The sequence below is a fragment of the Drosophila busckii genome, chromosome 3R (assembly GCF_011750605.1).
Source record: "Drosophila busckii strain San Diego stock center, stock number 13000-0081.31 chromosome 3R, ASM1175060v1, whole genome shotgun sequence".
Lineage (NCBI taxonomy): Eukaryota > Metazoa > Arthropoda > Insecta > Diptera > Drosophilidae > Drosophila > Drosophila busckii.
In genome coordinates, this window is record NC_046607.1 from 4,898,723 (window position 1) to 4,913,008 (window position 14,286).

Here is a 14,286-nt window from a genome sequence, read left to right on the forward strand (position 1 = left end):
GCTATTTTATTTAATCAAATTTAGTTGCTAGCTAATGTACAATGTTGCTGCGTCCCATTGCCGTGCAGCGTCGTCTAGTAGCGTCGGCTGCGTCGCTTGCGGCAGGCGCCGCGACAATTGCACACAAAGACCAGAAAAGTCAGGCAGAATATAAGCACAGAGGCCAGGACCAGTGCCATAGAGCTGGTCTGATCGTAGCTCAACGTAGCATCCAGCACATGCTGCTGCGGCAGCAACTGATAGTCGTGCAACACTTGCGTGCCGTTCGGCGGTGGACAGGGCTGTTGCACAATAATCTCTTGATGCTGCACCTGCAATTATGTCAAGCAAAATAATGAAACTTATCTTTCACTGCAGTTCCAATGCACACTTGCCTGTTTGTTGCGGCACAGCTGCAGTCCGGCGGAGTTGGCCAATGTCTCTGCGCTGTATTCATCCTGCACCAGCACGGGCAGCAGCCAACGCTGCGGCGAGGCAAGTTGCAGCCAATGCCAGAACTTGCTCAAGTTGCGTGGATGCACCAGATAGCCGCCCACAGAGGCCAATGCCAGGCTGATTAGGCTGTTCAACAGACTGGCGGACACCTTGCAGGGCAGCAGATGCGCACAGAAGAGCGCCAGCGTTTGCACCAGCGTCAGATAGAGCAGCATGTAACCTACAGCAGAGCATAAGTAACAATTGCAGCTATTGTATATTAAATGTAGCTTACCCATGTAGAGATAGATGCCCGTATCGCTGCTGTTGGAGTAGGTATACAGTCCGGCCATGCTGTGCGCTGGCAGCAGATAGGCCAGCCAGATGCACAGACTGGGAAACAGTCCCAGCAGACACTGCGAGCAAACCATTCATAATCAAATTGCTGTTGTACTTTGGGCTCTGCCCGCTATTTACCTGCACTATGATGTAGAGACTGCGAGAGTAGAGGCCCAAGCGTATGTCGCGCTCCGCATGGCGACGATCCTCTTGGGTATCGCGTATGGTCAGCATGACCAGTGGCCAGTAGGCCAGCACCATGACGCAGTGATGATAGCCCAAGCGATCGTTGTACGTTAGCTGCGGATCCGAGGCGGGCACATCCCAGAAGATGCAGCCAATGCAAAGCGACAGCACAGCGGCGGCTATGAGCTTGCTAATCCAGGTGAGAAGCGAGCCAGGCTGCTTGTAGCCGGCAAAGCGTTTGATGAGCGCCCTGTACTGGCCGAAGAAGCCCGCCTTGAGCGTAAAGTTGGGTAAGGAAGCAGGCGGTGCAGCCAGCGGTGGCTCCGCATTTATTTGATCCCAAGCATTCGCCAACGATTCAATGCGCGCCGAAGACTCCAGCATCGCAGCAGCGGACAGATCGTCCAGCGTAACCAGATCCACTAAAGAAATCAGAACATTAGCTAAACAGCTGAGCTGAACTTCGATAAGTTAACTTACAGTAATAGTCCGCAGGATTTTTGAAGGGCGGACATGGGTAGCCCAGCTCGCCCATATGTCGTGGCAAATCCGCGCGACTGCCAGAGAAGACAGTGCGTCCGCCGGAGAGCAGCAGCACGCCGGAACACATGGACAGTATTTCAAAGGTGGGCGGCTGCAGCGTCATGATGACAATGCGACCACCACTGCACCACTGCCGCAAGTACTCCACCAGAAAGAAGGTATCAAAGATGTCCATGTTGCTGGTCACCTGGTCCAGAATGAGCACCGATGACTGCGCCAGCAGCTGACAGGCCACGCTCAAGCGTTGCTTCTCCGAATGCGTCAATGTGGACACGTTCGAGGCACGCACCGTATTCAGCCCCAAGTCCTCAATGAGCACATCCATGCGCTCCTTCAAATCACTGCGATCCAGCGGACCACGCAGCGCGGCATGAAAGTTCAAAGTGCATTGCACGCTCATGCGCGGATCCAGCGAGGATACCTCCAGCGCCGGCACATAGCTGCACAACTCTCGCAGTCCACGGCGATGCACCTGCTGGCCATTGATCAGAATTTCGCCGCCCAAGCGCTCGCGCAGTCCGGCCAGACATTCCGCCAAGGCACTGCCCTCGCGCTGCGACGTTGCCATAATGGCAAACAGATCGCCCGCCTTGGCCTGCAGCGAGACGCCGTGCAGGCAAGGACTCACATCCAGGCAGTGCACCTGTATGTTGGGGTAGATCAGACCCATGCTCGACTGCTTGCGTCCATACGGCTGCGCATGGCGCGTGCTGCCGTAAATGCGCGACTCGCCGTAGTCATAGCCCAAGCCGGCCACATCGCCCCCGCCGCCTCCCATGCCAGCACCCAGCAAATCCGCCTCGCTATGCGAACGATGTCCATAGTGCTTGCCATTGCTCATGTATTGCTGGTGCTGCTGCTGGTGTTGCTGTAGCTGGTGATGCTGATGCAGCTGCTGTCCCACTGCAATGCTGGCGCGACTGTGCGCCTGACGCAGCGCCGCCGCCGGCACACCCGACACTTGAGCACGCGACTCTGGACGCGAGTGCGTCATGGCCATGCCCATGCCGCTGATGGCACGGAAGTCCGATTCGCTGCGATATTTGCGTAAATTTGCGGGCAAGCGACTGCGTGTGGTCTCATTATCGCTGCTGTCGTAGCCACTGGAACCGGCTCCCGCTGGTGCCAAGGAGCTATCCCGAAAGCCGCGATTCATGCGGCCACGCACGCCGCCCAAGGCACTCGAGCCACCGGGCCCTGGACCAGGCCGATGCGAGCGCTGTGAGCCGGCATTGGGTGGAAATACGCGCGGCAAGCCGAACTTTAAATATGTATACATATTGGAACCCAGCGGAGATCTGCCACAGATAGATAGAATAATAAATTACATTTCCAACTCATGTGTGTAATCTTAGATGTGGGTACTCACTTGGGCCCGTAGCGCGGATGATTTAAGATTGATTGCACTGTGGTATCGCGTAGCTGGAAATTTCCATATGGCAGCGGTGATTTATCTGACGAGCCCAGCGCCGAATCGGTAAAGTCAGAGTTTAGATTTTGCCTGCCAATGGGGAGAGGAGTGTGTGTTAGTGGTTAGTGGTGGTCATAGCAATGATCAGCGGCATATCATTAAGGCGTGGCCTGCATGTTGGCCTAGCGTTCAATTAGCGTTATGGCTTATGAACTTCCGTTAGTTTGTGGTTTAATCAAGCGTCAACATTATGTTGGTTTTCTGTTTTTGTCAAGCAGCAGGTGCAGCCCCAAAAGCCAGCGGATGCATCAATGCGCAGTCAAAAGGCGGGCACGCCTACAAAAAAACATTTCCGCACTCACCTGTAAATGGACCAGGCGTGTAGATCTTCAGAAGCCGCCGGCGGTAGCGGCGTATTTGGACCATGTGGCACCGAGTAGCGACGCTCCTCGCGTGACATTTTCTTGTTGCTCGAAAAGTTGCTCAGCTCCATAATCTACAGAAGAGAAGCAAGTCAAATTGGGTCAAGAATGTCAGCAGTGCGTCCATTATGCATAATTGAAGCTAAATTAATTTTATGTGAATCAGTTAAACATGAGATACAACAGTTCCATTGTTTTATTTTATACTCTACTATATATAATACTATAATCATATTTGACATGAAGAGGAAGTTAAGAACTTAAAATTTCTAAGACTTGCTAAACTAAAAAAACAAATATATAGAAGATTTGCTAATCTTTTCTTCTTTTAAGTTAGAAAGTTATTATTAAGTTAAATAAAATGAAGCTCCAATTTCTATATATTTAAATAAAGTTAAAGATTTATCTCAGTGTCCAAGGATATCATAATTTCATTATAGACTTTATAGCGTAGCTTTTGTTGGAAAACTCAGAATTATTTTATTTGTGATCATCATAATTATCAATTTTATAGCACAAGCTTCATTTACAACTTTGTTGCTTCCACAAAATATTAAATATAATTAAAATCATGCTTTCTTTTAATATACATTGATGAGTTTTTATAAACTTTCAATTTGGTATCTTGCGTTGAGTTAAGTTAATCCACAAACGTTTGTTGAGCAGAACAAAGCCATAAATATTGCTAATGTCGTCACGGTCAGCGCGTTTTTAATTGCCAAAAGAAAAAAGGAAAATTTAAAACTAAAACAACCCATGCAAATGAGCAGCAAAAGGCGCTTCAAATGTGTTTGGGCTGCACTTATGCAATCCACGATAAGCGGCGGCTGCATTTGGCTTTAGTGTGTATATCAAGTGCAACTGTTGCTGCCACTTGACTTTGGTGCTGGTGCAGCGAGGCGTATGCGTGTTTCCGTTTTGCTAAGTTGAGTTGAGATTAGAGTAAATACTAAGCCAAGTTACGTAGCTACAGCGTTCTATGCGCGCTGTTTATTCAAACTTAAAGCGAAAGTGAATGGCAAGCGCTTAAATTTGTGTGTGTGTTTTTTATTAGTCAACGCTTCAGCTTTAGCTTGAGGTTGAGATACAAAACGCATCCGAACGCTTGATTACCGCATTTTATTCGCTACAGCTGGCAGTGACTGTTATTAAATATATTTTGTTGTTATAGTTATATATCTTTTGCCAGGCCTTTTGCTTTTGTTATGATAAACAGTTTTAATTGCGTGCTAAATTCGTTTTCATTAAAAATCATTTGTGTGTTATGTAGCCTGAGAGTTCAGCATAGTTTAGTTAAAGTTTTTGCCTTTTACACATTTTGTTTGCTTATTGTTTTTGCTCTTGTTATTGCTATTGTTGTTGTTGTGAGATTTTTAGCTGCTAGTTTGTTGTTGAAGTGAAAGTGCCAAGACACACGGCTAAAAGCAAAAAGGTTCGTATCTTTTTTTTTTTTAATACCAACTCCCCACCAGCAAGCTTCGCTTTTAATATAAATATAAGTGCAGAGGCTGCCAGAGGCAACTTAAAGAAAAAAGACACAACACTAAGTATCTACCTACATGCGAGCAGACTTAAGTATATATATGACCATACTGCCTACTTGTAGGGCTGGCTGAGAAAAGTTAAGACTGGTCGGCGGCAAAAGACGCTTTGTTGTTGTTGCTGCTGCTGCTGCTGCGGGTAATGAATGAATGAATGAATGAATGTGTATATTGACTGCAGCAGACATTGATTTATGCGTTCAGGCTGGCAAGTGCAAGTAATGCAAAGAAAATCAGCTTCATTATTGAAGTTGTACGCTGATATGTTTATTTACTTAAAGTGGAAAACATAAACAAAAAGTGTTGAAAATTAATTAAATAATTAAGCCCAAAAATAAATATTATGCGTAGGTTTGTATAGCAAGCAATTTTTATTTACGTTGCAATTAAATTATTCAATTAAATGTATAAATGAGCATTAGGCATGTTTAAAATGCTTAGTCTGACTCAACATCTGTAGCAATGTTAGGGAAACATCCGCCATAAAAGAGCAAATATCAGTTATTATTTTTATAATTATTTTGTAATATTGCGATCGAATTTTTAATAGCCAACTAGCAGCAGCCACTCTTAATTTCCAGCTATTGCAATTATTGCTTATACCCGAACTAAATTTCGATTTCATATGTTATTATAACACACCCATGTATGCATTTTTATCCGCCTGCAAATCTAAGCGCAGTTGGCAAGCGTATAAATCAAATAGTTGCAGCTGCACCAAAAGTAAAAAAAAAAACCGGCAATCAAGTTCCGCTGCAATTGCGGAAACTGGAGCTGTGTGTGTCTGTGTGTGTGTGGCACAGTTACAGTTGCTTGGCCAGAATTATATCACCCCAGCGTGATTAAGTCAATGTGGCAACTTAAAGCTGCAACTTGTTGGTTAGCTGAGGAGCAAAGTGCAAGCGTGTGCATAAATCAAATGACGCTATGACAAACAATTAATTGGCTAAAACGGTTATTGGCAATGCATTTGGTCGAGCTTAGCCATGGCTACTACTATTGTAACATGATCGAGTGAGTGCCTAACGAGACCGAGACCCGTTGCCAGCCAATTCCCGTTGCTTGTGCTGCATTTTGAGGCAGCAATTGTTGGTTGACAAGTTCTGTTTGCAGCACCGTTGCGTGTCGTGTCGTGGTCAGCGCTTGACTTGGCCAACAACAGCATAAGCATTGATGCAAAAATGCAGTTAGCCAGTCAGCAAGTGCGCCAGCACACATTTCCCTTACAAATTTGTAAGCTTCTCTTGCCGTCATCTTGGCCGAAATGACCCTTTGCCGTGTTTCCCACGCAACAAGCGGCAATTTAATTTGGTCAACGCGATATTGAAAACTGAGTGAGTTTGAGTGCCGCTGGCAGTGGCACGAAACTTGTTCCAACAGTGCAAGAGGTAACAGGTCCGCAGACATCAAATCAAACTGACAGACAGACGGTCAGACAGACAGATCGACAGACGGACAGACAGTGTGTCCCGGTGTGTTTTGGCCTGGCCTAGTCAGTTGAGAAAGTGAAATCTCTTTTATTTTGGGCGTCTGATAAATGGCCAAAGTGGGTCGCCAATGCAATATGCAATTAATAGTCGTAAAAGAATTTCTGTTTTTGGGGCGTGGCTGCTACGCTGACTAATATCAATTGTAATGCGCATGCAAATTGTTTACAGCCACATATGATGACCAGTTTTTGATCATTTGGTGAGCAACATTCCAGCCAAGCTAGCAAAGCGGTTTGTTGAACTTGTCTCCGACTTGTAGCGGCTTTAAAACGAAATCGCTGATAAATGCGAGCGCAAAAGCATCAACAAAAATCTTGAAGTTTTTAGCACATTATTTTTCTTTTTATTAATGCAAATTATGCTCGTATCTCATGGGGCTGAGATAAGCGACAGTCAGTCAGCCAGTCAGTCAGTTTGACAAACACGAGAGTTTAAATTTTTTGTGAAAGTTGTTGCTGCGTAAATTGATTATGAACCAAAATTGTTCGCATACAAGTGCGCTTCCTCTCGCTCTCTCATGTGAATATGTTGGCAGACAATAAGCATTTAATAAATTGTGGCAAAAGACAAATCGCGCTGTTAACTTTCCATTGAAGCCAAAGCATCTTTGGCTCACTAACTGGGTTAACGCTTTGATTTGCATAAACAATTGTTATTAAATTAGGCAATCTGGCATACATAAATATGAAAACTACAAAACCATAACGAACACACACACATACACAGACAGACAGACACACAGATATAGCTAAAGAATGCGCCAACTTTTGCTGCTGCTGCTGACAACGTCCAATTCGCTGCGTTCGGTGCTGACCCCAAAAACAAAAGCCAAGTTAATGTCGTGTCGTGAACAAAATACTCGTCATGGCTATATGCATTGCTGGCAACAGTTTGTGCTGAGTTTCAAGTGATTCAGTTGGAAAATTCAAGCAAGGTCAGTTAATTTTTTTTTATTAATTGCCACACAATATTACAGTTTGCGGCATCTTTACAGGCAATTAACGCCAAGCCAGCGCACAAAACACTTTCCTATGTTGCAACACACCTGAGGCGAGGCTTGTGAAAGTGCGCTCTATAAGCCGCAGAAAATTTGCATACCGAATTGTAACTCAATGCAGGCTAAAAACAAAGCAGCAGCAACAATTCGCTCAACCAACGTCCCACATACACATACACACAGACTCATAATAGAGACACACACGTGTGCCAGGTTAATTGACACAAATTCCATGCCAAACAAAATAACAAATTTTGTACTTATTTCTTTTTTTTTTTTTGCACACTCACATGCATTAAAATGCGAGAGAGACAGACTTAGTTGGACATATCCCAGACAGCCAACGCACCCACCGCAGACGAGGCGCCATTGATGGCACACTGGGGCAAGTTACAGACAGACACATTGTGCGCATAGCTTAGAATTTGAAATTAATTCGCAGGCAATTCTATTTTGAAAAACTTGTAGACAGCAGACTTTATATTATATAATAAATTTGTTGAATTGATAAATTTATTGTCATTAATTCATTCACATTATGCTTCTATTTTGTTTAACTAACTTAACTTTCCAAATAAATTTTTACAGACTATTTTATTTACCCATTTGTTTATTTATTATATAACTTGCAATTTTTTTACAATAAACCAAATTTAACGATATTTTTTTGTTTTGATTACTTTTGCAAATTTAAAATTCATTTTACTTCGCTGAGCTAAAAAGTTGAAGCTTCGAATTTTTTGTTTTCATGTTTAACTGTTCAATAACTTTAAAAAGCAAACTTAATAACTAAACAATTGCAACTAACGAGCTTGGCTTTAGCTACCATTCAATGTAAACTACAATTATATTTTTTATATAGCACGTGGCTTGACAGTTTTATGAATGAAATAACTCTAGTTTGAAACTAGTTTACAAGCGGCTCATAGGATCAACAAACTTAGCGTTGTGTAAATTGTAATTGACAGCGGCTTAATGAATGTAATGTGTCAACATAAATTTAGTTGAATATATTTTAGCTTACAACTATTCTTTTTGCATAGCTTGTGACACTGTGCAGTTTGAACCTATTGTAGACCAAGCCAAATTTACAACATCTTGCAAGCGCTGCGACATAAATTCAAGCAACAATTTATGCACAGCACGTCAGGGTGTGCGCACATGAGTGTGTGTGCGTGTGTGTGTAAGTGTAGAACATGAGATATGTACTGCTTCCATTCTGATTCTAAGTGTGCCGTGCTGTGTGCGCTGTCGACACGCAGTTCAAGTTGAAGTTTTTGAAGTGAAATGAATTTCTCGTTTTTATGGCCATAAAAGTCATGAGCTGTGTAGCATACGAAACTCGTACTTTCTTTGCCTAATTATGCGTCTATGCTGTTGCTTCCACTTCTTTTATGTGTTGATTTAATTATAATAAAGCCCAAATTAACCCGCCTTGTGTACTTATCAATGCATAAATTTGTGAATTTCCAAACTGAAATTTCTTTTTCATTTCGTTAAGTATCATGGGTTTTTTTTTTTAGTTTAGTTGGTTCTGTCTTGGCAGCAATGACTTCATCGCGCATTAAATGCAATGATTCATGAATTTGATGAGCAGCTAATGCCAGTCGATTACTAAGTATATGGCAAAGTAAATGCATTTTGTGTTTAAAGCAGCAAAAACAAAATAAAACATACTCGAACAAGTTCTGACCAAGCCACCACACCTTAATATAAGCCTAGACAAAGAACATGCCACTGGCAGCCGCACCACCCGCTGTGGTGCCGCCAAACAGATAAAAAAGTCAATAACTGACAATCAATTCGAGTTAAGCCGCCGCCATTGGTTTCTTTTGGCTTTGGTGTCTAGACTGCAAGTTTGTGTCTTAAGTCTTTCGTCTTGACGAAATTAAAATTGTAAGAATTGAATTACCAGCGCGTTCTTAGATCAGATACTGTCGCCGCGGCCTGTTTTTTTTTTTTTTTTTGGTTTGGCTGACTGGCTGGCTTGCTGGCTGACCAACAAATCATCAGCACCGTTAATAGCTATAATAATACTGTTAACTAATTTACGCTACACTAAGAACAACAATAAGAAGAAGAGAAGAAAACCCACCAGTCAGCAGACCTAAGCAGCTAAAATCTTTGGAACTGATAGCAAAGCGTTTTCAATGAACCGCAGACTAACGGTACCACATGGCGGCCAACGTAATTAGGTGCGAGTCGTTTAGACATAACAGTTGAATTTGCATAGTTTGAGCTATGACAAATGTGCCTGAGAATTATGTTAAAAGTCAAAGCTCAAAACCAGCGCGCCACACTTAACTATTGCTGTGATTTATCAGCGAAAACACGCTCCAAACAACAAAAAAAAAAAACAACATTAATTGTTTGGTCTCAATTTTTGAAAGTGATTGTGATCGCAACAAAATTGCAAAATGAATGTGAAAGTTGATGGAGCAACTACATTTAGAAGCTGAAGCTGAAGATGCGTCGCTGCTACAAGCGGCACTCTGATCGATGCAGCAGCAGAGGAAATGCCAGCAATAAGACTAAGACGCAAGAAATTAACAAAGCAGTGAGCGCGCGGTGGGAACAATGCTGCTAAGAAGCCAAGAACTTGGCGAGCCAGCGAGCGAAACAAACAAACAGAAACTTGTATCTCTAAGATACACAAGCGCGCACAGACGGCAATACAAATACAAATACGAACAGACACACATAGAAACAGAAACAGACTCTGTGTATACCAGCTTTGGCGTTGACTATGACTATACAGAGCGCCCTAAGCGCGCAGAACTTTTGAGCATAATGGAAATAACAACAACAACAACAAATAAGCGAGCAAGAAGTGGAAGTAGTGGAAATATGGTGGAAACAACGATAGAGCTGGGGCACCAAAGAACGACAGTGGTGGAGGCAACGTTTGCTAGACAAAACTTGCTTGTGGGATCTTTGACCTGCAATGGCGACGACCAAGAAATCAACAACGTGGAGCAGGAGCAGCTTGCGCGCCGTCAACACTGCTCTATAGATACACACACACACACACACGGACACACACACACACACATAGACATACTGGCTGCCCATTGCTGTAGCTGTAGCTGTTGTGTCTTGTATCTTTGAGGTGGCAATTGGTGGTCGCTTGAGTGCGCCGCTGCTGGTATTTAATAAAATTAACAGTTAATACCTGTTGTAAGTGCAAAACTAAAATTAGCCTGTGCACTCCCAGTCCCAAAATGCGTGTCACTTAACGGCTGCTATAGTTCTTATTGCCTAAAATATACTTTTTGTATCTTTGCACACTTACCAGGCTTTAATTATAAACTGCTGCTTGTACTATGTTGTATTGTAGTTATTACTGCATATTCCATAAATATACACGCACACACACACACAGTCACAGAGCGCGCTTTGCAGCTGCGTCACAATTTATTATATATATTTCGTTGGCTTTGCGTTTCTGATTGGAGAATTATTTTTAGTTGCCGCTATTGGCAATTTCATTTGTCGCACCGCAAACAGACGAGACTTATTAACCGCATTTGCATGCACTTGCACATGGCCATAAAAAATATAAAAATATTAATAACGCACAAACATTCGTTGGCTACGCCGCTAACATTTCAATTAGATCTGCACAGTTTGTATTTTTGTTTTTTTCATACACTAGTGTAAAACTCTTTTGTTGTATATACTTTTTTTTCAGCGACCGCCAAGCAAGCGCTTGATGAAGCTCGACAACTCTCCCAGTGCTCTGCTCAAACCGAACTGAGCTGAACTTGGCCTCGGACGCCATCTTAGCCAGCTCACAGCGAGTAGAGCTGGAAGCGCAGAGCGCAACTTTCCACGTTCCAATGTTTCCAATTGGAAACCAACTGACTGTTGGCTGATCAGTGCCAGCAACAGTTTTAGTTGAATTCTTGCATTCAGTGGAGTTGGACGTGTCGACGCTTATTTAAAGGTATAAATAGCCCTTTGTAGTTCAGATTTGTTAATAAACAAATAAATGCTTACTTTAATTACTCAAAGGTTGAAACAACAAATTTTATTGATAAGCTTTAGCTTAAGATTAGAAATTTACCAAATAGCTAATATTTAAAAATAGCAGCTTCTAAATTCTCTCGCTCTGCTTCGCTCTCCCTCTCTTTTAACATGCGCGCTTAACTCTCATTCCAGTGCTCAATTTGAAGCCGCTCTTGGACTGCGTACAGCGTGTGAGGCATAGACTGCAAAAGAACAACAAACGAACAAACAAACAAACATACATAGCGCTTGTTGTTATTGTAGCTTGTAGCAAGTTTCGGCTATGAAAATGATCGGCAGCGATTATGTTCTGGAAGCGCACAACATATTCCACACCACCGAGGCAAGTGCACTGGAATCGAAACAGTTGCAGTCTTTTGTTTTGTTTGCATGCGCGCTCCCTCGCTCATCTCATGCTCACGCACTCTCTTTGCTCTTTGCAGGTGGATGGTGGTGGCTGCTTTAACGGAGCTGGCAACTCAGCGCTGGTGCTCAAAGGCGTCAATTTGACTGTGCACAGTGGCGAAGTGATGGCCATACTAGGCTCCAAGGGTAACTGACCTCTGACCTTCTCATAGTTTTTAACTATAACAAGCTAACATTTGTGTTTGATTGCAGGCAGCGGTAAGCGTGCGCTGTTGGATGTGATCGCCAGGCGTGCGGATGGCGCCACTCGGGGCCAAGTGCTGCTCAATGGCGCACCTCTAAGCAAGGCTTTGTTTCAGCAGCGCTGCGGCTATGTCACACAATCCTGCACCTTTGTGCCGGGCCTGACAGTGGCGCAAACTCTGCACTACACGCCCACAATTGTAAGTCCCATAAATCTTAAATTTATTGCCGATGCTGCTATATAATTCTCTTGCAGCTGGGTGGTTATTTGAAGAGCTCCAAGGTGCGTCAAGTGCTGGCTGACTTGGCACTCTCACAGGTAGCGCACAAGCGCGTGGAGTACTTGAACATCAGCGAGGCTAGACGACTGGCCATAGGCATACAGCTGGTCAGAGATCCAGGTTAGCTAGCACACTTTATAATTTTGAAGTGTAACAAATTCATTTTGAACTGTTTGCAGTCATGCTGCTGCTGGATGAGCCCACTCAGGGCTTGGATCCGCTGAGCGCCTACTTGCTCATCTCCATACTCTCCAACACTGCCAAGAAAACAGGCTGCGGCATTTTGTTGTCGCTGGAGAAGCCACGCTCCGATGTGTTTCCCTTTTTGGATCGTGCACTATTTCTTTGCTTGGGCGGCGTAGTCTACTCCGGCGGCACTCGCGCCATGCTGGAGTATTTCCATGCAATTGGCTTTCCTTGCCCACAGCTGGAGAACCCCTTAATGTATTATCTATGTCTATCCACAGTGGACAGACGCAGTCGCGATCGCTTTTTAGAGTCCAGTCAGCAGATTGAGGCGCTTGTCGAACGCTTCTCCAGAGAAACACCCAATTCGGACGCGCCGCTAAACAATATGGGATCAGGCAAGGTGCCTTTGGCCTATGGCAAGCCTGGCGAACTCAAAGTCTGGGTCATGCTTTACTTGTAAGTCAGTTGCATCAAAAATAATGTAGCTTCCAATCAAAATCTTGTATATTTAGAAGATTGTTGGCCTCCACATTTTCCTGTGGCGTAGTGGGCATGAAAACGCTTTTCCTACGCTTGCTACTCCTGCCCCTGGCTATGGCTACCCTGTGGGCATTCTACAACAATGTTGGCGTAAGTGTTGTTAGCTTAACTTTAAATCCATATAACATATTTTACATTCGGCAGGATGATGCGAGCGGTTTCTTTACACGCAATGGCATGATTCTCAATATACTAGGCTTGTGCTACGGCTGCGGCATTTTGACTACCATAACGCTATGTAAGCGCTTTATAGAATCTCTTATATCATTTTATTTTATTGTCTTACATTTTATAGTTCCCATATGGCGCAAGAAATTCTCGCAGGATACGCCCGAAGGGCTATACTCTGGCACAACGCTACTTGTCGCCTACAATGCTGTATCCATACCATTCTCAGCAGTATCTGCTGTCTTGGCCAGCTGTGTTATCTATCCGTAAGTGCACACACATATGCAACTTATTTTAGTTAACAATTGCTCTTGCAGCTTGCTGCTGGATGCCAAGTTTAACAATGGCACAGTCTTTGCTTATTTGCTGGTGGCGCTCTGGTCCAGTTTTGTGCTTGCAGAGCAGTTGGCCATAGCATTCCTACTCGTGGTCAAGGTACCCTTCAATGCAGCCATTGCAGTAACTTATGTGCTGGTCATTAGCATTGCTTTGGCCAGCGGAACAGTGCGGTAAGTTGAATTGAATTTGTAAAGATTTTTAGATTTTTATTAATTATTTTATTGTTGTAGCTCCTTTAAGGGCTTGCAGCCCTGGCTGCAGGACAATACCAAGGGCACACATACACGCTATGCTTCGTCGCTGCTACATAGCATCGCCTTCCAGACGCGCAAGCTTAACTGCACGCCCACCGCCTCCGTCATATGCCCAAAGCCAGCGGACTTTATGCATGAGCGTTTGGGTCTGCCGGATCCGGATGTAAGCTAAAAACACATGTTTGCAATTACATTTTCATTTATTGTACATTTATGTAGGAGACTATTGATGTTGCTGCCTCTTGCGCCTTTGCCGTTGGTCTGGCTGCTTTCAATATGCTTCTCTATTTGTTTCCCATGCCACGCTGTGTGCGTCAGAAATTTAAGGACTGAAACGCATTGCTTAAATTAATTTACATAACTTAGTATGCTTTAAGATTTAATTTAATAAAAATGCAAGAAAGACAAGCATAAAAAACAAAACTCACCACATAAGAAGCTTACCAGGGCTACTGTCTCGATAGTCAAAGTTCAGCTTAATTGAGTTATCGATAACATAACTTAACTGGTGGCGCGCACAATTTTAAACTCAGCAGATTACATTATTTATGGTTT

The 14,286-nt window shown here is 43.7% G+C and overlaps 2 protein-coding genes across 3 annotated transcripts; one reads left to right on the forward strand and one right to left on the reverse strand.

The window, feature by feature from the left end:
* Positions 1–2: 2 nt before the first annotated feature.
* Positions 3–11,040, reverse strand: LOC108603803 (ATP-binding cassette sub-family G member 8). Its single transcript, XM_017992901.2, has 8 exons — positions 10,636–11,040; positions 3,256–3,389; positions 2,852–2,983; positions 1,420–2,780; positions 892–1,361; positions 710–830; positions 375–655; positions 3–311 (listed from the first exon to the last, which is right to left on the reverse strand). The coding sequence occupies exons 2-8, from the start codon at positions 3,384–3,386 to the stop codon at positions 75–77; spliced, it is 2,733 nt and encodes a 910-aa protein (XP_017848390.1). The 5' UTR covers positions 3,387–3,389; positions 10,636–11,040; the 3' UTR covers positions 3–74.
* Positions 11,041–11,246: 206 nt separating this feature from the next.
* Positions 11,247–14,285, forward strand: LOC108603853 (ATP-binding cassette sub-family G member 5). Of its 2 annotated transcripts, none has more exons than XM_017993007.2 (12): positions 11,247–11,289; positions 11,505–11,694; positions 11,795–11,903; positions 11,970–12,160; positions 12,217–12,361; positions 12,421–12,886; positions 12,943–13,060; positions 13,115–13,208; positions 13,266–13,404; positions 13,456–13,647; positions 13,708–13,894; positions 13,951–14,285. In XM_017993007.2, the coding sequence occupies exons 2-12, from the start codon at positions 11,635–11,637 to the stop codon at positions 14,062–14,064; spliced, it is 1,815 nt and encodes a 604-aa protein (XP_017848496.1). In that variant the 5' UTR covers positions 11,247–11,289; positions 11,505–11,634; the 3' UTR covers positions 14,065–14,285. The 2 variants fall into 2 exon arrangements, with proteins under 2 accessions (XP_017848496.1, XP_017848497.1); XM_017993008.1 differs by having other exon boundaries at positions 12,946–13,060; positions 13,951–14,203.
* The last annotated feature ends 1 nt before the right edge of the window (position 14,286 follows it).

Coding starts and splice junctions, on each gene's coding strand:
- LOC108603803 (XM_017992901.2), bottom strand. CDS start 3,386: ATGGAGCTGAGCAACTTTTCGAGCAACAAGAAAATGTCACGCGAGGAG. Junction 2,781..2,851: donor CATCCGCGCTACGGGCCCAA/GTGAGTACCCAC, acceptor TATCTGTGGCAG/ATCTCCGCTGGGTTCCAATA. Junction 831..891: donor GTCTCTACATCATAGTGCAG/GTAAATAGCGGG, acceptor GTTTGCTCGCAG/TGTCTGCTGGGACTGTTTCC.
- LOC108603853 (XM_017993007.2), top strand. CDS start 11,635: ATGAAAATGATCGGCAGCGATTATGTTCTGGAAGCGCACAACATATTC. Junction 11,695..11,794: donor ACATATTCCACACCACCGAG/GCAAGTGCACTG, acceptor TGCTCTTTGCAG/GTGGATGGTGGTGGCTGCTT. Junction 13,209..13,265: donor TTTGACTACCATAACGCTAT/GTAAGCGCTTTA, acceptor TACATTTTATAG/TTCCCATATGGCGCAAGAAA.